This window comes from Girardinichthys multiradiatus, chromosome 12, assembly GCF_021462225.1.
Source record: "Girardinichthys multiradiatus isolate DD_20200921_A chromosome 12, DD_fGirMul_XY1, whole genome shotgun sequence".
In the NCBI taxonomy this organism is placed as follows: Eukaryota; Metazoa; Chordata; class Actinopteri; order Cyprinodontiformes; family Goodeidae; genus Girardinichthys; species Girardinichthys multiradiatus.
In genome coordinates, this window is record NC_061805.1 from 20,243,681 (window position 1) to 20,269,951 (window position 26,271).

Below are 26,271 nucleotides of genomic sequence, written 5' to 3' on the forward strand. Positions count from 1 at the left end.
ACTCTGTTGTTGTAGGACAGTCTCATGAAGAGGATGCTCAGGGTTCTCCATAATGTTCTTCATTTTATAAAGAATCCGTCTTTGCACAATGATAATGTTGTGATGGGGCCTTCAGAGAACTTTGCAAAAACAAACATCTGTAAGTCAACTGAAGCAATGTTGTAAAGACAAGAAGGTCAAAGTTCCTCCACAATGATGTGAGAGACTGATACAGAAAATGACTACTGGGCGTTACTGCTGTGGTATGGGTTCTACAAGCTAGTGTGCTTGGCTTTTTACCATGAAGTTTGCCTTTTCAGTGATGCTGTGTCTCTATCAGAATTTAATAGTCTAGGAGCAATAATTTTGCAGTAATAATCTCATTATTATATATGAGTATATTGTACATTGTAAATATGTATATTCTGTAATGCAAAAACAAATCAAAAGAGCAAAGTGTACCGGAGTAAAATTCCTTGTTTGTATGTACGAACTTGGCAATAAAGCTGATTCTGATTGTTTTTCCATTTATTTGTTTTTTTTCTCTATATTGTGCTGCAGTTTTAGCTTGAGAGTCAAGGTATGAGAAATTGCACAGATCTTTCCACTGAGCAACTTCAGTTGTCTACATCTATGCGAATCATTGACATTCAGATCAGATGAAACCAGCATGTTCAAAATGAAACCACCTGCTTACTTTACTTAAGCAAAATCCCAGCAATGCTTGAAACTGAAACATTAGCATGTTTAACATTACTGCTGTGTCTCAGTGTTCATTACCCTCCTGCTTTAATCTACTGCTCAGTATAAAATATTTTTTTGTCTTTGTATATGAAAATCAACTTCTTTAAACTGAATAGTGACAAACCTACGGCCATTATTGCTGGTCTGCATCCTTCCACAAGCACTCAGATGACAAAAAATTATGAATCATTGCAAGACTCAAATTCTTTCTGATGAAAGAATATTATGAAGAAAAATTCATAATTATGAAGAAACCTTCATAATATGAGCTATAACAACATTTAATTTCCCTTTGAGATTAATAAAATATTTTTGAATTAAATTGAATGAATCAACATGTGCAAATTGCCATTAATGTCTTCACTATATTTGCTATTGTATTACTGCAACTCCTTACACTGTATATAGAAAAGGGCTCTTATATATAATTTCCTAATGTTCAATTATTTCACCAACAAAATGAATGCCTTCAAATTTAAAGTTGGATTTTTCAAATTTTTCAGCATGATATTAAGCTGTTACAACAAAGGATGAATTAACGTTAAGGCTTTTTCCACATCCGTAGCAGGGGTGCCAATAATGCCCCTTTTCCACTGGCTCGATTTGACCCGGCTCTACTCCACTCAGGCCGCTTCGCCAGAGTTTCAGTTACTTTTTTTTCTGTACCGGTACCTAGTTTTTTGGTCCCTGCTCCAGAGCAGGTACAACCGGGGCTGAGTAGGGACCACATGTGACATGAACAGACTGATGTTCACTGATTGGTCATGAGACCAGAAGGAATGAGGAGGTTTTCACTGAGGTAATGCAGAAAAAGTTAATAAAACTCAATAACGACTATAATAATATTAAGAACCACAATGGCCAGAACAGGTCATACAAAAATATAATTTTTCTATTTACAAATCATAAGGCTGAAAAAAAAAAACAGAAAAAGGACACCATGTCAGCTTCCTGGAAACAGTCCAGTGGAAAGGGGGCTTAAGTGTGTACTGCACTGTAAATGACTCAATAAAAAAACTCCAAAAATCACATTATCTATGTTTCTATTCAACAAAACACAGGACAAGTTGCAATATTTCTGTGGAGGATAAATTTAATTTGCATCTCTTTTACAATCATAAGTTCATGATGTAACCAACCAGCATCATAAAATTTAAAAGCATCAGTAATGCTGCTGTAAAAAGGTCTGCATTATAAAAACTGGTAAGAAATCCTCTACTCCTAGCAGCTTGCTTCTGGTAACCCAAAGCTGAGCCTTCAAACCGACGTTTTGCTGACAAAAATACAGACATAAGGTGTAAAATGTTGTTTACTGTTGTCCCATTAATTGTGCATGCTGAACAGGACATTAGTGCTTGCTGCGAGCAGGGTATTCCTGTATTAAAAATCTATTCTTGGAACAACTTGGAAAAAGAAATGGCACAATTCGATAACATAGGTTTTAATTTATAGGTGGCAGCCTTGTTAAAACAAATAGATTATATTTTTATATATTACATTATCAGCACATAAGAGTTTTTAGGAATAAGTAATGAAAATGACCAGAGAGATGTATTTAGAAGGCACAGCAAAACAGCAGTGACAGTGGCTGCTTGGTAAGAAGGCTGTAAACATTCTGCCCTGTTTGTCTCAGAATAAATATTCCAGGAGTGTCTCCTGAAGGCAGTGTGTCGGCCACAGGAGCATTGCTGCTCCTGGAAAGGCGGCCAGCCCAACAATTGTTTAAAAACTGTGCTGTAAGGCTAAAAACTCCCGATGTAGGAACTCTTGCACCAGATGTGTAGGCAACAGTGAAAATAGGCTTCTGCTCTTCCTCATGCAGCTTAAATGTATTCCATAATGAATCTAATCAGCAGGAGGACTTTAATTAATAATGATCCCTATAAAATCTGGGCAACCGTGTTTGCATTTAACGGGACTAATTTCCTAAAAATACATGTCACAGACAAAAAATGCAAACCAGGATTTCGTTTTGTGTCCTCTCCTTGAACGTCCCATCCTGCTCTGAAAGCAGCTCCCAGCAGTCCCTGTGGCGTCCTGCCCATTTCTTGCCAAAATCCCACTGGCCAATCACGTGAGCGGCACAGCCGTCCATTGTCAAGAGATTAAACTGTTGGAGCGATCTCCAAGTTGTCGTACTTCTGCAGTGCCTCTTCCAGCTTGCCCGTGATTTTCTTGTAGAAAGTGATCTGCTGCTGGAGATAGTGCTGCATCTGGGCCTTGAAGTCTCTTACACGGATGTGGTGGAAGTGCTGGATCTCAGCCAGCGTGGCGCAGGAGATGATGTTGCAGCGGTCGTTGATGCCGTTTGCCTGCGCCCTGTCCATCTTGCCCTCCTCCACGTGCTTCTGGCTCTCCTTCACCTTCGTCAGGGCTCCTGTTTGGGGACAAACATAAAAAAGAAATAAAGATTTGTTCCATACTTGTCTGTCCTTCTCTCAAAACTGGTAAAAGTGAGCGACAGGTTTGCTGAAGGTAACAGCTTTAACATCTGCAATGAAAATGACCCAAAGCCTTTGCTCCTAGCTCCCTGGGAACCATGTAGAGCCCCATCTATAGCAGTAGTTAGAAAATATGAGGGACTCAACTCAAAACATATCAATGACATTATGTCACCCCGAATCCTCCAACCATTTAATTGAATTTTCTGGCATTCCTGGTACCAACTATCAGAGTTAACCCAACACACATGGGTCTCTTTTCTATCCTTATTAGGACATTGTATAGACTTCTGTTCATCTGTATAGCCAAATCCTAATCAAAACTTTGCTACCCCATAGATGACGTTTAACCACATTAGGACCTGGACTGTTTTCTGTAAGGACAACAGCATATTATTTATTTCATTCTGAATTTCCTAGCATGCGCTGTACACTGGTTGGCAAAAAAACTAACATAGACTGTTGTATAAACAGCAAAAAACAGTAGGTTAAACCTAATTTCACCTTCAGCATTTCACAGCGATTTAGACAAATCAACTATTCTAGATGATGTGTTGCCAGATCCATATTTTACCTAGAGCAAGTGCAGAGAACGTTGTCACCAAGGGGATGAAAACTTTGTATTTGGCCATTTAACTGGGAAATGTGCCACAAACTACAATGTGTTTTACTGGGATTTTATGTGATAGACGAGCACAGCATGGTGCATATTTGTGACGTGAAAGGAAAGGGATTCAATTCAATTCAAAAATACTTTATTAATCCCAAAGGGAAATTAAATGTTGTTGTAGCTCATATTATGTAGGCTTCTTCAAAGAGCCGTTGTAGATGCTGATGGCTGTGGGCAGGAAGGATCTCCAGTAGCGCTCCGTCTTACAGCAGATCTGAAGAAGCCTCTGACTGAAGAAACTCTGTTCTTGTAGGACAGTCTCATGAAGAGGATGCTCATGGTTCTCCATAATGTTCTTCATTTTATGAAGAATCCTTCTTTGCACAGTAATCTCCAGAGGTTCCAGAGGAGTCCCAAGAACAGAGCCAGCCTTTTTTATCAGCTTGTTGTGCTTTTTTAAGTCCCTGGCTCTGATGCTGCTTCCCCAGCAGATGATGGTAGAAGAGATCACACTTTCCACAACAGACTTATAGAAGGTATGCAGCATCTTGATGCAAACACCGAAGCTCCTAAGTTTCCTCAAGATCAACAGTCTGCTCTGTCCCTTCTTGTAGACGACTTCACAGTTGCATCTCCCCTCCAGTCTGTTGTCCAGGTGAACACCGAAGTATTTATACTCCTCCACCACCTCCACCTCGTCTCCAATGATGGAAATAGTTTTTGACTTATTCCTGTTTCTCTTAAAATCTACAATCATCTCCTTTGTTTTAGTCACGTTCAAAATGAGGTGATTGTTTCCACACCATGCCACAAAGCGATCCACCACCTTCCTGTATTCAGTTTCTTGTCCATCTCTGATCCACCCCATGACTGCAGAATCATCCGAGTATTTCTGCAGATGACAGGAGTCTGTCTTGTACTGGAAGTCTGAGGTGTACAGAGTGAAAAGGAATGGTGAAAGTACAGTCCCCTGTGGTGCTCCTGTGCTGCTGACTACCTGGTTAGACTCATAACCCTTCAGTCTCACAAACTGTGGTCTGTTTGTCAGGTAGTCTTTGATCCAGGAGATTGTTGAGGCCTCCACCTGAGTCTTTTGGAGTTTCTGACAAAGCAAATCAGATTGTATTGTATTAAATGCACTGGAGAAATCAAAGAACGTGATCCTCACAGTGGTGGTGGCTTTGTTCAGATGACAGAGGGTTTGTTGAAGCAGGTGTATGACGGCATCTTCATCTCCAGCTCCACAGCAATAAGCAAACTGAAGGGGTCCTGATAGTTCATTGTTTGCTTACTCAGGTGGGCCAACAGGAGTCTCTCTAGGATCTTCATGATGTGGGATGTCAGGGCAACGGGTCTATAGACATTGAGGACTGATTGGTGAGTTTTCTTTGGTACCGGAACAAGACAAGAAGTCTTCCACAACACTCGAACCCTCTTCTGGGCCAGGCTAAGATTGCAGAGGTGCTGCAGAATCTGTTTACTCCTCAATAATTCCCTGTCTCCCTCTCTGAAGGCTTTTTTTTTTCTTGTTAAGCAGGTCCTTCAGGTCACTGTTGATCCAGGGTTTGTTATTGGGGAAGCATCTCACGGTTCTGGTGGGGATGATGTTATCCACACAGAAGTTTATATAGTTGGTTACACACTCAGTCATGGCATTTATGTCCTCTCCATGTGGCTGGCACAGTACTTCACAGTGTGTACCCTCAAAGCAAACTTGCAGGGCTTCTTCAGCTTCCTGTGACCATTTTCTCACAGTTTTCTTTATTACAGGTTGTCTCTGAACAATGGGCTTATATTCTGAGCAGAGAAAAACAAGATTGTGATCTGATTTGCCTAGAGGAGGTCTTGCTGTAGAGATGTACAAGTCCTTGACATTTGCATAAAGCAAATCCAACATTTTGTTTTCTCTGGTAGAGCAGCTGACAAACTGTTGAAACATTGGAAGTGTAGCAGAGAGTGAAGCATGGTTAAAATCACCAGATATTGCCACAAACGCATTGGGATGTTTCGTCTGTAGATTAGCAACAGCTGAGCTGATGGCATCACATGCAGTGTCGGCAACAGCTAAAGATGGAATGTATACTGTTGCCAAAATAACACTGGTGAACTCTCTAGGTAAATAATATGGATGAAAACTTACTGCTAAAAGTTCAACATCTGGACTGCAGAGACGACACTTCGCGGTAACATGTCCTGGATGACACCATCTGTTGTTCACAAGTACTGCTAGTCCACCTCCTTTACATTTGCCGCTCCAATTTAAATCTCTGTCTGCTCTTATGGTCAGCCTGGCAGAGAGACGCTGGAGTTGGGGGTATATGATCCTGCAGCCATGTCTCAGTAAAACATATAATATTGCATTCCCGGTACTATGACTGGGTCCTTTGTAGGACTTTGAGTTCATCCAACTTGTTTCGCAAAAATCTCACATTGCCCATCATAATCAACGGAAGAGATGGTTTGAACTTCCTCCTTCTGTCTCTTCTCTTTGCTCTTGCTCAGCATCCACGGCGTCTCCTTTTCAACTCATCAGGGATTTGGGGTTGTAGTTGAAGTATTATTTGTATTGAAAATACATTAAGTCACATTTTCAAATAGGATCCCATCTACTGCACCAACAGCTCAACAAAAAACAAACAGTACAATAATTGCCCTCTCCTACCATGAAACAAACAGACGGGTCAGGGACAAAGTTGTGGAGAAGTTGAAAACAAGGTTAGGTTATGGAGAAGCTGCAGAGATTGCTGGCTCAGGTGGGAGAAATGATTGACAGGACAGCTATAAGTTCAGCACTCCACCAATCAGGCCTTCAATGCAGGAAGCAAACGAAGCAAAATGCTTTGTGTTGTGGGAAAACGAACACTGTTTATCCCCGTGGAGAAACATAGTGGTGACAGCATCATGCTGAGAGGATGGTTTTCTTCAACACAGATAAAGAAGCTTGTCAGATTTAATAGTTGGATGGATGGAGGTAAATACAGCTCAATCTTGGCAGCAAACGTGTTGGACAATGCAAAAGACTTGAAACTAGGGTGGAGATCGACCCTCCAGCAGAGCAGCAACCCTAAACACACAGTCAGAGCTATAAAGGAATGGTTTAGACATTTACATATGTTTAATTGGCCCAGTTAAAATCCAGATCTAAATCCAATGTGAATTTGTGGCAAGAATTTGATACTCATAGATGCTTTCCTTCCAAAAAGAAGAAAGCTAAACTAAAAGCTGGTGGAGACGTGCCCCAAAGGATCTGCAGCTGAAATCGCAGCAAAAGGTGGCTCTACCTAGTTCTACCACATATTGACTAAGGGGAATTCAATATATAGACAACAATTTTTAGATTTTAAACCATGTGAGATTTTCCTTCTACTTCACAATGATTCTCGACTCTGTTTTTGTTTTTCACATATTATCCAAATAAAAAAATAAAACATTGAAATCTGAGATGGAAATGTGACAAAATGTGAACAACACAATAATAGAGATGAAATTATTGTTGTGGTTAATTTAGTTCTACAAGAGTGCTTCCCATTTTGGCTCATAAAAAAAAAAAAAAAGCTATACTTAGAATAAACTGAACACCTTTGTTTAACAGAAAGATACATTTACCTCATTGCAAGTAAGTTTAAAGTAGCAAAGCAAACATATTTCAAAATAAATAAACTGATCGTCATGAGTTGTGCCTGGCTGGTCTCTGCCTTTGCCACGCCCATCTGCTCTGCTTGGCTGCAATAATCTTTATGCCTCGCACCTGCTCACAGCTCTATTTAATGCTCTCCTGCCCACCGCTCTCTGCCAGATTTTCGAAAGCTCTTTGCCAGTAGATATCCAGCATTCTTTCCATGCCCTTACCTGATCTCCATGTTCTGACCTCACGTTTGTGCCACAGATTCTCCTGCCTTGCCTTGCCGGTTTCTTGCAGAGTTTCTGATTTCTGGACGACCCTGTTTCTATTCCCTGACTTCTGAGCTTTTGCCTAATCCTTGCCTTCGTAAGCCTGCCTCAGCCTTCTCGTGTATGATCTCTGCCTGTTTTTCGGATGTGGATTTGATGTCAGATGACTTGTCAGTCACTGCAGCAGTAAGGAAGGCCTTTGACTTCCCCTGTCTCACTGAGAACTGCTGTGACATCATCACTGCCACTGAAGCACAGTCTCTTAAAAGTGTTGCTTGTTTGCTAGAGGTGTCCTGACTCCCACCAGCTTAATTAGCAAAATAAATCCTCTAAAAGCACAAAAGGTGTGTGGCTGAAATTTCGGGTCCACATTCTGGTGCGTTTACACTGATGATACTTTTTGAAATAATTAAACTGCCATATCCAGTACCTTTACATCCTAAGAACTTACAGTAACATATATTACCATTGGCCCATTCAGAAACAGGATGTTTGGTAAGTCTGGTTTAGGTAGGAATTAGAAATAAGGGGTTCTCTAAACTAAAAAAAAATCATTTAAAATACCTAGAAAGTACAGATGGTGAATTATCTGCAACAGAAACTAGCTCAACAAATTGTCACGTATTAAACCTTTTTTGCACCATGAATTTGTGACCAATTACAGATCTCCAGTTTTGGAAGGGTCCGACATGCTGATACATGATTTTAGCCATTTCTGATTTCTCTTAAATAGCTATTATTAATGCCATGTGGCAGATGGCTCCTTTTCCACCCAAAGAAGTTGGGTATGAAAATACCAAAAACTGCAAAGGAGCTAAATAACCTTTATCTGAAGTTCTGGTACATTCAGGCTGTTGCAGCAACCTGAATGAACAGCTAACATGGCTCCAAAGAAAATGGTTTCCTTATACAGGGGTTGGACATTGAAACTGAAACACCTGTCATTTTAGTGTAGGAGGTTTCAAGGCTAAATTGGACCAGCCTGGTAGCCAGTCTTCATTGATTGCACATTGCACCAGTAAGAGCAGAGTGTGAAGGTTCAATTAGCAGGGTAAGAGCACAGTTTGCTCAAAATATTTAAATGACATACCAGAGTTCAAAAGAGGACAAATTGTTGGTGCACGTCTTGCTGGCGCATCTGTGACCAAGACAACAAGTCTTTGTGATGTATCAAGAGCCACGGTATCCAGGGTAATGTCAGCATACCATCAAGAAGGACAAACCACATCCAACAGAATTAACTGTGGACGCAAGAGGAAGCTGTCTGAAAGGGATGTTCGGGTGTTAACCCGGATTGTATCCAAAAAACATAAAACCACGGCTGCCCAAATCACGGCAGAATTAAATGTGCACCTCAACTCTCCTGTTTCCACCAGAACTGTCCGTAGGGAGCTCCACAGGGTCAATATACACGGCCGGGCTGCTATAGCCAAACCTTTGGTCACTCATGCCAATGTCAAACGTCGGTTTCAATAGTGCAAGGAGTGCAAATCTTGGGCTGTGGACAATGTGAAACATGTATTGTTCTCTGATGAGTCCACCTTTACTGTTTATCCCACATCCGGGAGAGTTACGGTATGGAGAAGCCCCAAAGAAGCGTATCACCCAGACTGTTGCATGCCGAGAGTGAAGCATGGGGGTGGATCAGTGATGGTTTGGGCTGCCATATCATGGCATTCCCTTGGCCCAATATTTGTGCTAGATGGGCGCGTCATTGCCAAGGACTACCGAACCATTCTTGAGGACCATGTGCATCCAATGGTTCAAACATTGTATCCTGAAGGCGGTGCCGTGTATTAGGATGACAATGCACCAATTCACACAGCAAGACTGGTGAAAGATTGGTTTGATGAACATGAAAGTGAAGTTAAACATCTCCCATGGCCTGCACAGTCACCAGATCTAAATATTATTGAACCACTTTGGGGTGTTTTGGAGGAGCGAGTCAGGAAACGTTTTCTTCCACCAGTATCACGTAGTGACCTGGCCACTATCCTGCAAGAAGAATGGCTTAAAATCCCTCTGACCACTGTGCAGGACTTGTATATCTCATTCCCAAGACGAATTGACGCTGTATCGGCCGCAAAAGGAGGCCCTACACCATACTAATAAATTATTGTCGTCTAAAACCAGGTGTTTCAGTTTCATTGTCCAACCCCTGTAGATTCACACATCTCTGTGCGTCCTCTGGCATTTAAACATCTCACTGATTCTGCAAATGGATAACTCAGAGCCTGCTTCCCACAGTAACAACTTTCACACCGAAGAGTGTTGTCAGCATGGCCTGGTAGAGGTTTTGAATGGTAAGATTGGTGCTCCAAAAATTAGGATTTTTGGGTTTCTGGTCAGACTAATTAATCGGCTGATTCTACTATCACCTCATATCTCTGGTTCTCATAGATGTTTTCCTATCAAGGCTTATACATTTCAAGTCTTTTTGAACCAAGTTGTTGTACTTGTAAGTTTGTGGGGTTTTGTTTTCCGACAACAGGTTCACTACAACACCCCTAAAAGGAACCTTAAATGTAGAATGGGAAAAGAAAATCCTGAGCTTGACACTCATACTAAGAGAACAATCAACGTCTGCTTTGTTTGTTCACAGACGCTGAAGTTCTTCTATCGTCACTGTGGTAGGCTCTTGTGGTCAAAATTAACTGAGACAAAGGTTTAAAAAATTGCATTTTCACACACTGCCACATACTTCCTGCAGAACAAAACTTAAGATGAGGAATGCCCCAACAACACTAAAAGGTTCCTTGCTGCCATTTTCTGGCCAACAACCGCAGTTTCAGCACATAAATTGATGCTGCATTTGAAGCGCATAACTGGAAACGCTGAGGACAAGAACATGACACATGAAGAAAAAGTGTGAAATATGTAAACTTATCTAATATGCAAAAAGATGTGCAAGTTGAAAAGAGAAAGTCTGATTATGTGATTAAATAATCCTGGAATTATGTAAGGTGAATAGTTTCCATTCTTCAAAGGACAAGAGGAGGAACTAGAGGTTACTTGGTGTTGATGCTGATATGAAGTAATTTTTAAAATAAAAAAAAACCAGACAGACAGCATTAGGCAAGAACAGCTGAGAGATGATTGTAATCCTCTGGGTGTTACATGCCTCAGTGTGAGATTGGAGCCTGTTCGGCATAAAGCGAAACATCCTGCATTGGTATGTCATGGGATTTTTTTGTTTGCTTGTTTTGGTCATTATGTGGGCTGAGTCACCAGACCTCAGCTGAAACTAAAGATTCCTGAAACATAATGCCAGAGAGGACTTTAAGCTTCCTGTATAGTTCACATGTATGTTTTTGTTTTATCCGTTTCTCTTACCAATGCAGAAAACCTTTACATTCAAAGATGAAAAAGAAACGATTCCATGCAATAAAATATGCAGATGAGATTCCAGTTTCCCTTTTTAAGCTGCAGCTTCCTCAGTGTTGCGTGTCTCTGAAAGCAGCATCGATACATGGCAGGCTAGGGGTATGAAAACAAAGCAGAGGATGCATTGGCGGGACTGACTGCCTGCTAATAGAATCAGGGGGAACCAACCAATACAACAGAAACTTTATGGGGAGCAAAAGAGCTCAGGCTCAGAGGATGGTGTCAACAAAACTATAATGTGCTGAGCCACGTCATGCTGCACATAACTGCTGCTGGTAAACTTTTTGGACAGGCTGCAAAAGAAAAATACTTAACTTGTGCTGTAGTTTGACGAAAGTATGCTTCTCTAAAATTCATATTTTAATAAACTCTGATAATGTCTAGGAGGAAAATGCTTAAAGGTTCAGTTAGCAAGGTTTGGGTTTATTCTGCAAGCATTTTATTTCAAGAGAAAAATAAATAGCCAACAAATTGTTACCAAGTGTCATAAATTGTGTTGAGATTAAAATCAGGGGTGTCCTGTGGTTATGTGCACATATTTATAAGCCTGAAGTGTCTGTGAACAACAAACAACACAAAAACCACTTTAAACCATGCTGCATTTGCCCTTTTCTCAGATGTGGGAAGCCGAAACAAAATCCTCCATTGCGCTCGCTTTTTGTTTTGATGTCAGCCGCAAACTCTCATTAACAGTTATATACAGCGGCTTAATTAAGGAACAGCTTAAAAAAGCTTGACCTGAACGTTGGTTAAAATCCTGACGAGACAAAATGACTTTCAATCTGCGCTCTTTGATTTTTGGTACAAGTTTGAAAAAGGAATTTGCCATTTACGTTTGTTCTCAATTGCAGCATTAACAGGCATTTCTAGTTATCTGCCATTCGTCCATCTCTTCCAATGAGGCACTGAAGTGCTCTCAAACCAGCTGAGAGGAAAGATCCCTGCTGCTGATTCCTAACAAACTGAACCCCCTTGACTGGCTCCATCCATTGCTGAGGGGCAGCGACTGTACTCTGGGCTTGTTTGACGGACCAAACATCCTTCTGAGAAAGATCAACCCTGGTGATTTTATTAATAGGTAGGTCATCACCTACAGCTCACAATCACAGGTAAAGTTTGGGAAATAAACAGGTATTAAATAGCTTTCCCTTAAAGCTAAGATTTCTGTTTGGCAGAGGAGTGCGGTGTTTTCATCACTGCAGGTGCTTCTGTCAATCAAACATAATCCCAGCACAGGTCAGACTACCTGTTATCTGTTAATTAGGCCACTTTTATTAACAACACTGGCACAGATGTTTAAAAAGCCCTTACATTATTTTTTATTGCAAAAAATATCAACCTTTAATTTGTTTACTCTCATTCTGTAGGGTGTAGGGTTTTAAGCGCGCAGCTCAAGTACTGAGGCTTTGGTCCTCGATGCGGCGGTCCCAGGTTTCGAGTCCTGGCCCCGGCGACGCTTGCCGCATGACTTCCTGTCTCTCTCCACCCATTTCCTGTCTGCCTACTGTCAAAAAAACACTGAAAATAAAGGCCACTAGTGCTGCAAAAATATATACACTCACCGGCCACTTTATTAGGTACACCCTGCTAATACCGGTATGGACCCCCTTTAGCCTTCAGAATTGCCATACTCCTTCATGGCATAGATTCAACAAGGTACTGGAAACATTCCTCAGAGAGTTTGGTCCATATTGACATGTTAGCATCACACAGATGCTGCAGATTTGTCGGCTGCAGATCCATGACGTGAATCTCCCGTTCCACCATATCCCAAAGGTGCTGTATTGGACTGAGATCTGGTGACTGTGGAGGCCATTTGAGTACAGGGAACTCATTGTCATGTTCAAGAAACCAGTCTGAGATGATTCGTGCTTTATGACATGGTGCGTTATCCTGCTGGAAATAACCATCAGAAGATGGATACACTGTGGTCATAAAGGGATGGACATGGTCAGCAAAAATACTCAGGTAGGCTGTGGCGTTGAAACGATGCTCAGCTGGTACTAAGGGGCTCAAAGTGTGCCAAGAAAATATCGCCCACACTATTACACCACCACCAGCCTGAACCGTTGATACAAGGCAGGATGGATCCATGCTTTCATGTTGCTGACGCCAAATTCTAACCCTACCATCTGAATGTCGCTGCAGAAATCGAGACTCATCAGACCAGGCAACGTTTTTCCAATCTTCTAATTTCCAATTTTGGTGAGCCTGTGTGAATTGTTGCCTCAGTTTCCTGTTCTTAGCTGACAGGAGTGGCACCCGGTGTGGTCTTCTGCTGCTGTAGTCCATCCGCCTCAAGGTTCGACATGCTGTGCGTTCAGAGATGCTCTTCTGCATGCCTTGGTTGTAACGAGTGGTAATTTGAGTTACTGTTGCCTTTCTATCAACTCGAACCAGTCTGGACATTCTCCTCTGACCTCTGGCATCAACAAGGCATTTGCGCCCACAGAACTGCCGCTCACTGGCTATTTTCTCTTTTTCAGACCATTCTCTGTAAACCTTAAAGATGGTATTGCGTGAAAATCCCAGTAGACCAGCAGTTTCTGAAATATTCAGACCAGCCCGTCTGGCACCAACAACCACGCCACGTTCAAAGTCACTTAAATCACTTTTCTTCCCCATTCTGATGCTCGGTTTGAACTGCTGCAGATCATCTTGACCATGTCTACATGCCTAAATGCATTGAGTTCCTGCCATGTGATTGGCTGATTAGAAATTTACATTAACAAGCAGTTGGACAGGTTTACCTAATACAGTGGCCAGTGAGTGTATATGTATTCTGTCTCTTTTTCAGTGATGCAGCATTAAGTATTCAATTCAATTCAATTCAAAAATACTTTATTAATCCCAAAGGGAAATTAAATGTTGTTGTAGCTCATTATGAGGGTTTCCTCAAAGAGCCGTTGTAGATGCTGATGGCTGTGGGCAGGAAGGATCTCCTGTAGCGCTCCGTCTTACAGCAGATTTTATTCCTAGAAATGTATAACTTAGTTTGTTTTGTTAAAAGGATGCCAAAACGTTTAACTAGTAATCTGACATCCTGTATCAGTGGGGTATAAATGCGACATGACACAGAAGCCTATTTCTATTAGTTACTCTTCTAAATGGAAAAGACAAGAAATAATGCCAAACAAGTAAAGGAAGGGGCTTAATTGTTAGGGATGCCGTACAAGCAAAGGAGGAGTACAGTATAGTAAATCATCAAGGGGCTCGCTTGCATTCTGAGAAGTCTGCAAATATCATGTTCGAATCCCACAGACTGCCACTCTGGGTGCCTGGGCAAGACCCTTATCCCAGACATGCTGCACACTGCTCCCTATGGGAATGTACAATTGAAATGACAGATATAAAAAAAATGTTAATAATGTCAAATAATTTTAATTTTTATGTAAATAAGAAAATAATAATCAAAAGCATTCCTCAGTTGAATGGAAAGAAATGCACAAATTCAAGGTTGAATCCAAAGACTGTTTTCTTTGGGGCTGAACTGAATTTGACTTTTTACTGTTTAACTCTCACTTCCGCTCCTGCCCCCTTTGCCTTGCTGTTTTACAGTTACCAGCTGTGTTAGAGATACACCACTGCTATTTTTATTCACATATATTTGCAGACTTTCAATACACAGAGCAGCTGATCACTGCACAAACCTTGCAGAATTGGTTAGAACCGCAGCATGCAAACCTGCAGCGCACTAAATAGGAGGTCATCCTGATGACCGCCTGTTTAAAAAGTCCTGTCTGTGGTGTATGAAAGTGGCGCAAAGTCCCCTCCTGCAGGGAGCCGTTTCAGCTCTTACGTAATCCCCAGTTACGCAATAACCCAAACCAGAGCGAGCAAGCCAGCGGCAATCCCGACCTCATCACTCCACCGCCTCTGGTGGAACTACAGAGGACATTCAAATAAGCTGTAACAATAACTATGGTGGGTGTCTACACAGCAATGTTAGTCTGACTAATCATGATGAGTCAGTATCCTGGTATACATCCTGGTATATAATGTTTTCATTCCCCTTCTTAGTCATTTTCTTATCATTTCATGTTCTGATGTGCCTGATAACATCAGAAAATGTTTACTCGTGGATATTGGATATTCCTTGATTGAACAAATATAGTGAAGTCATTTTCTTTTACTTTAGGCTGTTGGCCATAATTAAAACACACACATATGGAGCCATGTGCTTAATGTTAGTTAAGCTACGTAGAGGTACTTTTTGTCTTGTCACGAGCAGTTCTGTAGTTTCTTTTGGCACTTTGAGCAAACCTTAACAGTTTCTGAAACTCATCGGTCTTCCATTGCCTTTTTAAATAGTTTAAAATAAAAGGAAACATCATACTTCAATGCTATTTTTTTTGGACAAAAATAGACAAATCTAAAGATCGATAAGGTTTTTCAAAGCAAAGCAAATTAATAGCGTGGGTTGGCATTGTCCCCGTAAAGCTGCAGAGTAATGGCTAATGGGGTCTTTGTGAAAGTGGAGATCAATACCATGATGGCTAAAGTCCTCCTGAAGGAAAGCTCACATTTCACTAGTTACCGGGACATAAAACATCCTGCCTGGTGTTTATGGATCTACAAAGCTACAAATGACCGCACTAAATCAAAATTGTAAAACAAAGTACTAAATATTTGTAGAACAACTGCAGCAGACACATCTAAATTGTTCAGATGTTGTATCCATCCATCCATCTGTCCGTCCGTCCATCCATCCATCCTTCCGTCCGCCCGGACATCTGTCCGTCCATGCAGCCAGCCAGCCATACAGGTTTCATATATAAAGTGTGACCTTGATAGAACTATGTGCAGTAAGTTCATAGTGTCCTTTAGTATTTTTACTCTAAAAATGCTCTAAATTGGACTAGGCGTTCATATAGATGGATTCTGGAAACATACTGAATTTGGGAATAGAAAACTGATAGAAACCTTGTAAAATATTTCTTCCAAATCTAAGATAATCGGTAAAAGCTAGATTTTTCCTAACAATTTCAGGTTCTAATCATTGTTTCCATCAGTCATTGTCACTGCATGATTCGGAGCACGCCAACACTTTCTGTGCAACCACTGGAGGGGAGGAAATGTATACTTTGGTTTGTGACAAAGGATGTGGCTTAGTCTCTAGCCATAAGCACAAGTGAGTGCATAGAGCAGTAAAACCTCACTGCGTTGAACATTGGAATGGCACTAGAGTGGACATTTCCTTTACATGTAATTAAGCTACAGATGGAACTAAGCCACAAACAAACTGCAATCTGTTAAACTTAGAGCAAAGACAAAAACACACCCATGTGTTTGTGAACTAGGGGATGACAATTCAAGACATTGAGGCAGGTAACACACATGAACAGACTTCAGAGCATTTACTTGACCGAAACTAATCCCATGTGTTACCTTCAATGTGGAAACATGCTTGTTTATAACTTCCTAAAAGAGTAAACCTGTCTTTTCCTCTTCCACATTCTCTATAAATAGAAAGGAATTAGCTATGTGTTCCCACTTGCATAATGATCCAAACAAGAAGGAATGCAATAATGTGAAAAAGTGGAAGATGACTAAACTGAACCCAAAGCAAAACGTGGAACTGAACCGCCTCTGTCAGTATGAAAAACAAGAGATCAAAGCGTTTATGCATACAATATGTTCCCTGTTGCTCACCTCTCTTCTTCGGCACACACCCTCTCTTCTTTCTGTGTATGGTAGGATTGTGACTGAGGAAAGGTCTTCCAGATTTCTCAATTACAAAAACAGACTGGCTTTATCGCAATAGGCTGAGCAGATACAATGTGTCAGTTTACTTGGGTTGTGTGTGTGAATCTATGTATGTAGCTTCCGTGGCAAACTTGACTTGAGCTGACAGAGATGTTAGTGCCTTACTGCAGTTTAAACAGAGTCTGTCCTGTTTCCCCTGTGCAATCTATTGTGGAGTGATTAGACCTAATGCTTGCAGGGACCCAACCAACCAAGATGTACACAGGCACTGTCATTGGCATAATGCAAAACATAGGCACCAGCAGGCGCTAGTATGTGGAAATAAGCACAAATTGTTGCATTTTTAGAAGGAATTCATGGAGTTAAAATGGCAAGGCACAAGCCTATACACCCCCATGTCTTGAATCATACAGGTTTCACATTTTACTCTGTCACAATGAAACTACAGTACAATAGTCACACTCATTGGGAGATGCTGATTTTGAGAAAGCAAACAGTCAAGTTTTACTAGGAGTAAGGAGGAGCAGTGTGGTTTTGGCTGCCAGTTGTCTAAATAGATAACATCAGATTAGTTCTCCTAGCATCTTAAGTTTCAAAAACATCACTCCAATGAAGCAGCAAACTCTTTTCCCTCAGAAACTCTCTACCATCTACCACTACTTAAGAAACCCCTTAGCTTATGCTATTCAATACATTCTTACAGCAAATTCCAGCATGCAAAAAACATTCTAGCTGACACAGAACTCTACCTATGCACAGATAGCACATGATAAATGTTTAAACTAAAGCTAGGGATGCACTGATACGAAACTTTTGCCCGATTTCTTCATGCAATATATTGCTTTTATAGCCGATAACCAATATTTACCTATATTGTATACTCTATATTTTATCCATTTCCCTATCCTTTTGACACCATGAAAAAGATGACAACTCTGCTGACATTGCTTTATTTCCTCAGTTAAACACCCCACAATCCTGCACTGCATCACTAGCACTGTCACATGTCCAAGCAAACCACATGGCATATCCCCTCCCCTCCTATTCCCCTCCCAAAACAAATACACAAACAGAATCAAGATAGAAATAAATATTGGTTATTAACATCAGCCCAGTTCTACGTAAGGGGCCGTTACTGATGTGTTAAACAATGAAGACGATATCGATGTTAGTGCAAATATGTCTTGCAACTCTTAAGAAAACTATAGTGGCATACCACAAGGCTCAGATTTGGTTCATCTGTTTTTTGGTTTTTTTTTAGCTTCATCTATTGTAACTTTTGACATCCACAGGCATTTTGCATGAGATTGCAACCAGTCTGATGCAAAATATAGGATGTGAAACCAAACAGAATACAGGCATATCACTATCAAATGCTACTGATGTTCATAAAGCAGTCCAGCAAGTTTAACCTACAGAGACAAGGAGTGGTTTGGTTTAACGTTGTATGTTCCTATTTGTTTTTTTTACATGGAAGTCTGAATAGATAATCTCACATTTGAAGACTACATGAGCCCCATTTCAAAAAGATAACTCCACTGCTGACTGTTCTCAAAGGGAAAATCTTCGGATGTTGGAGTATAGACTATCTTTCTTGACTTAAAGAAGCCCTTTGTCTATGCTAATACATTAGATTCTTGGAGCAAGGCTGAAAGACAGTCTCTTCATTAAATATAATTAAACAGTCAAAACATTTATTTTTCACAGAAAACTAGCCATCCACAAAGATATGATTTCACAAATGATTACTGGGGTACCACAAGACTCAGCTTTGGGCACACTTTTGTTTTTTAAATCTGCGTATAACCTGCCTTAAGGTTTCCAACTTGTCAGGTATATGTTAAGCATTAAACAACACTGCCATAAATCTTTTATACATAAACCTAATGTTTCAGAAAGATAGGGAGATCCATGTTAAAATTTATTTTATTTAACACACAAATCTGGGCGTGGCGCTGGTGGTGTAGGGGTTAGCACGCGACCACATATAGAGGCTATAGTCCTCAAAGTGGCCGTCCCGGGTTCGAGTCCTGGACCCGGCGACCTTTGCCGAATGTCTCCCACTCTCTTTGCCCCTCCTTCCTGTTTGCCTACTGTCAAAAATAAAGGCCTCTAGTGCTGAAAAAATCCAAAAAATTTAAAATTAAATACAAACCATCTTCCTTAATTTTTCTGGAGATAAACAGCTAGTTCCATAAACTGCTGCATAAAATGGAGCAAAAGACCTAACATACCTGGGGAAGTCATTATTAAGTCCCTTTATGACTAATATAGCAATATGCTTAGAGTCATTCTCCATTTGGAAGACCCATTTATGCCTCCCTCATGTGTTGAGATGTTTCTTCATTATTACAACTAACTGCTTATTTATCAATATGCCATCTTTTTTTAAAGTGAAAAAGTCCCTTCTGCAGCAAAACACCACACAACATGATACTGCCAGTTCTGTACTTCATAACTATGGGAACTATGGGGTTTGTAAGGTTCCCCCCTTTTTCCTCCAAATGTAACAATAGTCATTATGGCCAAACTCCTGAATCTTTTCAGAGACAGGACACGTCTCTGAAAAATTCACTGAGTGGTCTTTTAACCTGAGTCAGAACAACACTATGTTCACTTTGAATAATAACACCATTAGCAGCTTCAGTCAGCATCTACACACTTTCTTTTGTTTTTCTTCTGGGGTTAATGGGTACATTTTGAACCAAAACACGTTCATCACTAGAACACATAGCCTTCTCCTTCCTGAACGTTATGTTGGTTGGACATCCCAATGATGTTTAAACTTGTGGTTAACTGTTTGAACACTTAAACACCTGTTAAATTGCATCTCCTAATGTAAGTAAATTAAATTAAAGAGTACCCATGGATAAACCAGACTTTTCAAGGTCCAAAATTTCCCTTCCTGGTATCTTACATGATTTTTTTGTTTGTTTTTCTCATGATGACTTAAAAGGAAACAACATCTTTGCCTTAAAATACATCCACAGGTGTGCATCCAGTTAATCCAGAAGTTTACAGTGCCATGGCATCATTGTCTTGGCTTTCACAAAGTATTGAAAAGCAAAGGAATCTTAGTACGTGTGTACCTGTGACTTTAAAGAAAGTAATACGAATTAAAAAAGAAAAATCTCTCTCTCATTATTTGGGTATTTGGCAAGTAGAAACAATGGTGGTTCCAGCTGTGTTTTTTTGTTAGCTGTATTAGAGTTATAATAACATGTACATGAGTGTATTTTTTCAGAGCTTCACTAAAGCAATGTCCCCAACAGTACTATATTTTCTTCCTTTCTGAGTAGGAAGCAGCTGTTAGGGAGTCATTCCCTCTACTTTTGCAGTATGAAATAATGTCCTTCTAAACTTGGCATATGGCTGACATTTAGCCAGTGTTAAAAATGACAGAGTCTATGAACACCACCCTAGGGTTAGTTTAGCGACTAAGTCTAGAAGACACCTAGACACTCATTTATACAGTATAAACCTGCAAATTCTCCTACAAAGTGTAAAATGAAATTTTCTCTGTATGAATAAGCAACCAGTCATGGATAATTAGGTACAGATAAATAACTCCCCTTTTCATCCAGCAGGTGAGTCAAACAGCAGCAGTTGTATGTTAACGAGTCTTCAAATATAAACACAACTTCTATTTGTGGTGGAATTTGACCTAAGCTCTGTTGTTGAGTTTTATGTGCAGCATTTCAGTCTAATAGTTATTTCAATATCCTAATCTGACCGCAAGAGACACTTTAAGTAAGTAAGTAACAATATATTTTCATTGCATTTTATATGTGGTGGTTTTTAAACTGAATAAAACACTTGGGTTATGATACAACTGGCATTGGCATTTACAGTTAAAAAGTAAAGTAAAGACTTAGATGTCTTACCTTACATTGGTTAACATGAGTTTATAGGGTTTTTTTCACAAACGAAATAGAACTGGCCACATCAGATTGGACATGTTATTCTGAAACTGAGACATATCACTGAACAAAAATAACCCTGAGCAATTTAGTGTTGCAAAATACAGAGAAATGAGAACATTAACGTCTTGTTAATGTGTTTGAAATGTGAAAGGTAAAAAGATGTCCACATAAAGATGCCTCTTGACTGTGATTGAAAAGTTGTTGGGGTTGATCAAATGGGATGACCAAACTGGACTTTAGTTACACTAAATTAAGAAAGAACATATAGGGTTAAAAAGTCAAGGCTTCAATATATTTTTCTCAGGTAAATAGAAGCCTAGCATGGGTATAAAAAGAGGGATAGTACTGATATCTAATGCTAAGGTCGTTGACTTAAACAATTTTAGTAAGTTAAGTATGTCTTGTTAATCTGCTGTTAAGACCAAATTTCCATACCTCTCCACCCTACTACTATTGGAAAAAAAGAGTTTGTTTTACATACAAGTAGGCAGACAATGACTCATTTGTGAACGAATGTGAGTTACTGATCATTGCAGCATGAGTGTCATGACCAAATCATTAACATACATCTGACAAGTTGGAAACCTTATGGTAAATGATACAAAGTAAAAAATCAGGGACTGAAAGCTGATCTTTGTGGTACCCCAATAAAAAAGATAGAGATATTGTTTTTTTCGGTTGATGATTCAAACGAATGATCGGTAATGATCGATATTGTAGGATATCATATCCTACAATATCTAATTTTTTTCCTTGAGACGACAGTTGGCAGTTGCACTACATTTATTGTTTTGAAACCCCGGGATGCTATGAGAGGGAAGAAGTCTTTAAATGTAAAATATGTTCCAACTTTCATAAACAAAAAGCCCAAGCAAATTAAACAAAACCACTCCTCCAATCTGCAAGGTAAACCTGCTCAACTGCCCTATGAACATCAGTGTGATGTAAGCTGTGATTTTGCTGTTGTAGATTTAGCACATAAACTTTCAGATAATAGACATCAATTATAATGGATCTATGAGGGAAAACGTCACAGTGTTGTTAGTTTACCTTTTTGGACATGGATGACATCTGGGAAGTTTGCCAGGTGACCTTGGTAAAGAGCTAACAAATCCATAACTGGGTCCAGATCTTTGCTGGGCTGCTCATAAAAATATTCTCCAATCGCTTCATAGGCATCTCCAGTGAAGGAAATGGCGTGGTTGAGACCTAATGAATACATCTGCTGGTCCATCTCAAAGGCTTGGCTCAGGGCCTTAAATGACATCCCCACCTTCTGGTACTCCTTCTTAAATCCACCCATCTGCTTGCGAGCAAACTCGTTGATGGTGGCGTTGAGCTGCATGGTGCTGTCATCCATCCTCTTAGTAAACGTCTTGAACCCATCAATTTTGCTCTCCACCTCCTGGAAGTCAAGGGGAGCCGGAGGAGTGCTGATGGTGAGGAAGAAGTTGGCCCCCACCAGCTCGTCCTTCTCAGCCTTCCTCTTCCCCTGCTTCCAGGCTTTCTCATCTGTGCAGGTTAGAAAGTGCTGGAAGACATCACACTTGGACAGGACAGGGTGGCTAGTCATGTGGTTCATCCACCATATGAGACCCTTCCTCCTCTTGGAGATAAAGTCCTCCTCGAAGCGTCCTGTGGCCTGCTTCTCTGGGAGGTGTGGAACCGAGATGACCGGAAACCTCTCCGCCAGGCGAGCGTAAAGCCAGTCGAAGTGCTTGTACCTTCTGCTCACTGGGTTCGGGGTGTGCGTAGGGGTCAGCTTGTAGGAGATGTAGCTCTTCATCCCTTTGAACTTGGTCTGCTTAGTGGGGTCATCAATAGTGCAGGAGAAGGGGTAAGGGTTCTCCTGCCACTCTGGACCGTACGGACCCATCACCACACAGATCTTATCCCCATCTTTTACAAAACCTGATGCCTCCCCAAGCACAAACGCCTCTCCTCCTGACTTCACGAAGGTGGAAAACCTGTTTAGGTTCTTGCCCACTGTTGCTGAGCTCTTTGCCTGCATTGCAATCCCTCTTTGCCCCGTGTGTGTTGTCACTGTGTATGTGGAGGTGCCATTGCCCTCAGAGTCCCGGTACCTTCCTCCCACAGTCCCCGGCTCATCTGCCACAGTGGAGCTGTCATCCCAGTCATCATCCCAGTCATCATCGCTGCCTTGGCTGTGCTGTTTGTTGTTGTTGTGATGTGCTGTGTTTGAGGTTAACCCCACGGGAGGAGGTTTAGAGATGTTCTCGAGTTTGTCAAAGCCTCCGGCCGTGACGTTAGAGTAGCGGGGCTCCGCGGAGGTGTTGTAGCTGTTCAGCGCAGCGTCGCTCCCCAGGATCTCCACGTACGTGGCGGGGACCAGTCCTCTGACCCCTCTGCTGTTGGAGCCCTCCAGCCAGCCCTCTATGTCCTGCTCGCTTACCAAAGTTAGGATTTCGCCCTCTTGCACCGACAGCTCCCCTTGGTTTTCAGAGTGGAAGTCGTAGATCACCTTGGCCCGGAGCGCCATGGTTCCCACGGCAGCTGGACGCAGGACGACGGGATCACTTACGGCTGCCTGCCTGGCTGTCCGGGACAGGAGGGAAACCCAACAGCCAACGCGCTTCCCTAGATATATTTAAAAATCCTCCTCAAACTCAGGTCAGAAGCCTTAAGCTGCCTTTCTGCTTCGTCTTGACTCCAACCTGAACGGAAGCGGCGGTGTTTTAAATCCAGCGGTTGCAGCGTGTGAACACGGACTGATCTGCGCAGCGCTGCAGCCTCCCTCCTGCTCCGACCCACAACTCTGCCTTTCAGCGCTGCGCAGCAACCGCTGCACGGAGAGCAGGCGAGACCAGTCGAGGGCGGAGCAACAACAACATGCTGCCGCTGCAGTCCGTCCAGACAACACGAGTCAAACCGCCTGGGAATGAAACGGCACCGACCCTGACAGACTGGTTTGGGTTTTTCAAACCTCCCAAACCCGCCACCCTGAGGGAAGAAATGCTCAGTTGTGAGCTGTGGCAAAGGTGATCACTTATTAAAGCTGCTAAATCTTATTATATAAATAAAAAAAAAACGTGTATGAGGCCCTGAGCAAAACTGGAATCCCTTCTTAGTCCTGTGAAAAACTGTATACCCCCTTACAGATGTCATCTGTTTTTGCTTTTTTGTCTTACATAAATGTTGCATATCATCTACCTAATTTCTATAGACTGCCTGAGTAAATGCAAACTCCGGTTTTCTAATGATTTTATTTTTTAGCGTTTTGAGACAACTTGCAAATGTGGCTTTTGCATTGCTGGGGAGGAATTTTAGAGAGAGGGTTTCGAACATATCCTGTGAAACTCATCTCAGTGAGATTATTGTCCAGACTTTGACTGGGTCACTCGAGAATCTACATTTAGTTATTTGTTGTTCTTTTTAACCTTCAGATGTGGATTTGCTCATATGTTTTGGACCATTGTGCTTCCACATAACCCACATGTACTTCAGTTTAAGATCACAAGCTAATGGCCAGATGTTCTCCTTCAGGATTTTTTGGTAGAGCAGAATTAGTGGTTCAATCAATTATGGCAAGTTGTCCAGGTCTTGAAGCAGCAAAGCACCCTCAGACCTTTACCGCCACCATGTTTGACTGTGGGTATGATGTTCTTTTTCTGATTGTCTCTGTTAGTTTTACCCCAGATGTTAAGTAATTTCACCTTCCCTGAAAGCTGCACTTTGGTGCCGTCAGTCTGCAGAACATGTTTCCTAAAGAGGTGAACAAATGCATTTTTACAGCAGTAGCAGAACAGCTCAGTATGGACAACATGTGCTGGGAAAATTCCCTCCACAACATTACAGCATCATTACCAGCACACACTGTTACCACGCCGGACGGATCCATACTTCCATGTTGGTTATGCTGTTTTTTTTGACCAAATACCTTCTGACTAGGTGCTGAGATTGAATTTCATCAAATAAGGCAAAATTTTTCTTATCACTTATTGTCTATTTTGTTACGCGTGTTTGAAGTGTAGCCTTGATTTCCTGTTCTTCTAATAAGGGATTTATTTTTGTTGTATTTGAAACTTCTACCGCTATCAAGGAACCTGCAGTAGATTTCTTTTCTCTTGGGAGTCAATGTTTTGGACAGTCAATAATCGACTTCTTCCGCCTCAAGTCTCATTGTTGTATTTCCTATACAACTCCTTTAATTAAAACTGTATTAATGAAATAAATTGCTAGGTCTGATGAGCCTCCCCTCAGCCAGACAAAACACATGATTGTTTGCAATGGTTTTAAATGTACAGTTTTCCTCACAATTCTCAACTACTTTCATATACAGGTCCTTCTCAAAATATTAGCATATTGTGATAAAGTTCATTATTTTCTATAATGTCATGATGAAAATTTAACATTCATATATTTTAGATTCATTGCACACTAACTGAAATATTTCAGGTCTTTTATTGTCTTAATACGGATGATTTTGGCATACAGCTCATGAAAACCCAAAATTCCTATCTCACAAAATTAGCATATCATTAAAAGGGTCTCTAAACGAGCTATGAACCTAATCATCTGAATCAACGAGTTAACTCTAAACACCTGCAAAAGATTCCTGAGGCCTTTAAAACTCCCAGCCTGGTTCATCACTCAAAACCCCAATCATGGGTAAGACTGCCGACCTGACTGCTGTCCAGAAGGCCACTATTGACACCCTCAAGCAAGAGGGTAAGACACAGAAAGAAATTTCTGAACGAACAGGCTGTTCCCAGAGTGCTGTATCAAGGCACCTCAGTGGGAAGTCTGTGGGAAGGAAAAAGTGTGGCAGAAAACGCTGCACAACGAGAAGAGGTGACCGGACCCTGAGGAAGATTGTGGAGAAGGGCCGATTCCAGACCTTGGGGGACCTGCGGAAGCAGTGGACTGAGTCTGGAGTAGAAACATCCAGAGCCACCGTGCACAGGCGTGTGCAGGAAATGGGCTACAGGTGCCGCATTCCCCAGGTCAAGCCACTTTTGAACCAGAAACAGCGGCAGAAGCGCCTGACCTGGGCTACAGAGAAGCAGCACTGGACTGTTGCTCAGTGGTCCAAAGTACTTTTTTCGGATGAAAGCAAATTCTGCATGTCATTCGGAAATCAAGGTGCCAGAGTCTGGAGGAAGACTGGGGAGAAGGAAATGCCAAAATGCCAGAAGTCCAGTGTCAAGTACCCACAGTCAGTGATGGTCTGGGGTGCCGTGTCAGCTGCTGGTGTTGGTCCACTGTGTTTTATCAAGGGCAGGGTCAATGCAGCTAGCTATCAGGAGATTTTGGAGCACTTCATGCTTCCATCTGCTGAAAAGCTTTATGGAGATGAAGATTTCATTTTTCAGCACGACCTGGCACCTGCTCACAGTGCCAAAACCACTGGTAAATGGTTTACTGACCATGGTATCACTGTGCTCAATTGGCCTGCCAACTCTCCTGACCTGAACCCCATAGAGAATCTGTGGGATATTGTGAAGAGAACGTTGAGAGACTCAAGACCCAACACTCTGGATGAGCTAAAGGCCGCTATCGAAGCATCCTGGGCCTCCATAAGACCTCAGCAGTGCCACAGGCTGATTGCCTCCATGCCACGCCGCATTGAAGC

The 26,271-nt window shown here is 41.4% G+C and overlaps 1 protein-coding gene across 1 annotated transcript; it reads right to left on the bottom strand.

Moving 5' to 3' along the window:
- Window positions 1–1,794: 1,794 nt before the first annotated feature.
- On the bottom strand, window positions 1,795–24,779 carry snx18a (sorting nexin 18a). Its single transcript, XM_047381344.1, has 2 exons — window positions 21,729–24,779; window positions 1,795–3,100 (listed from the first exon to the last, which is right to left on the bottom strand). Exons 1-2 carry the CDS (start codon window positions 23,176–23,178, stop codon window positions 2,829–2,831), a joined length of 1,722 nt encoding a protein of 573 aa, XP_047237300.1. The 5' UTR covers window positions 23,179–24,779; the 3' UTR covers window positions 1,795–2,828.
- Between the last annotated feature and the right edge of the window lie 1,492 nt (window positions 24,780–26,271).

Coding starts and splice junctions, on each gene's coding strand:
- snx18a (XM_047381344.1), bottom strand. CDS start 23,178: ATGGCGCTCCGGGCCAAGGTGATCTACGACTTCCACTCTGAAAACCAA. Junction 3,101..21,728: donor TGTCATCCATGTCCAAAAAG/GTAAACTAACAA, acceptor GTCCCCAAACAG/GAGCCCTGACGAAGGTGAAG.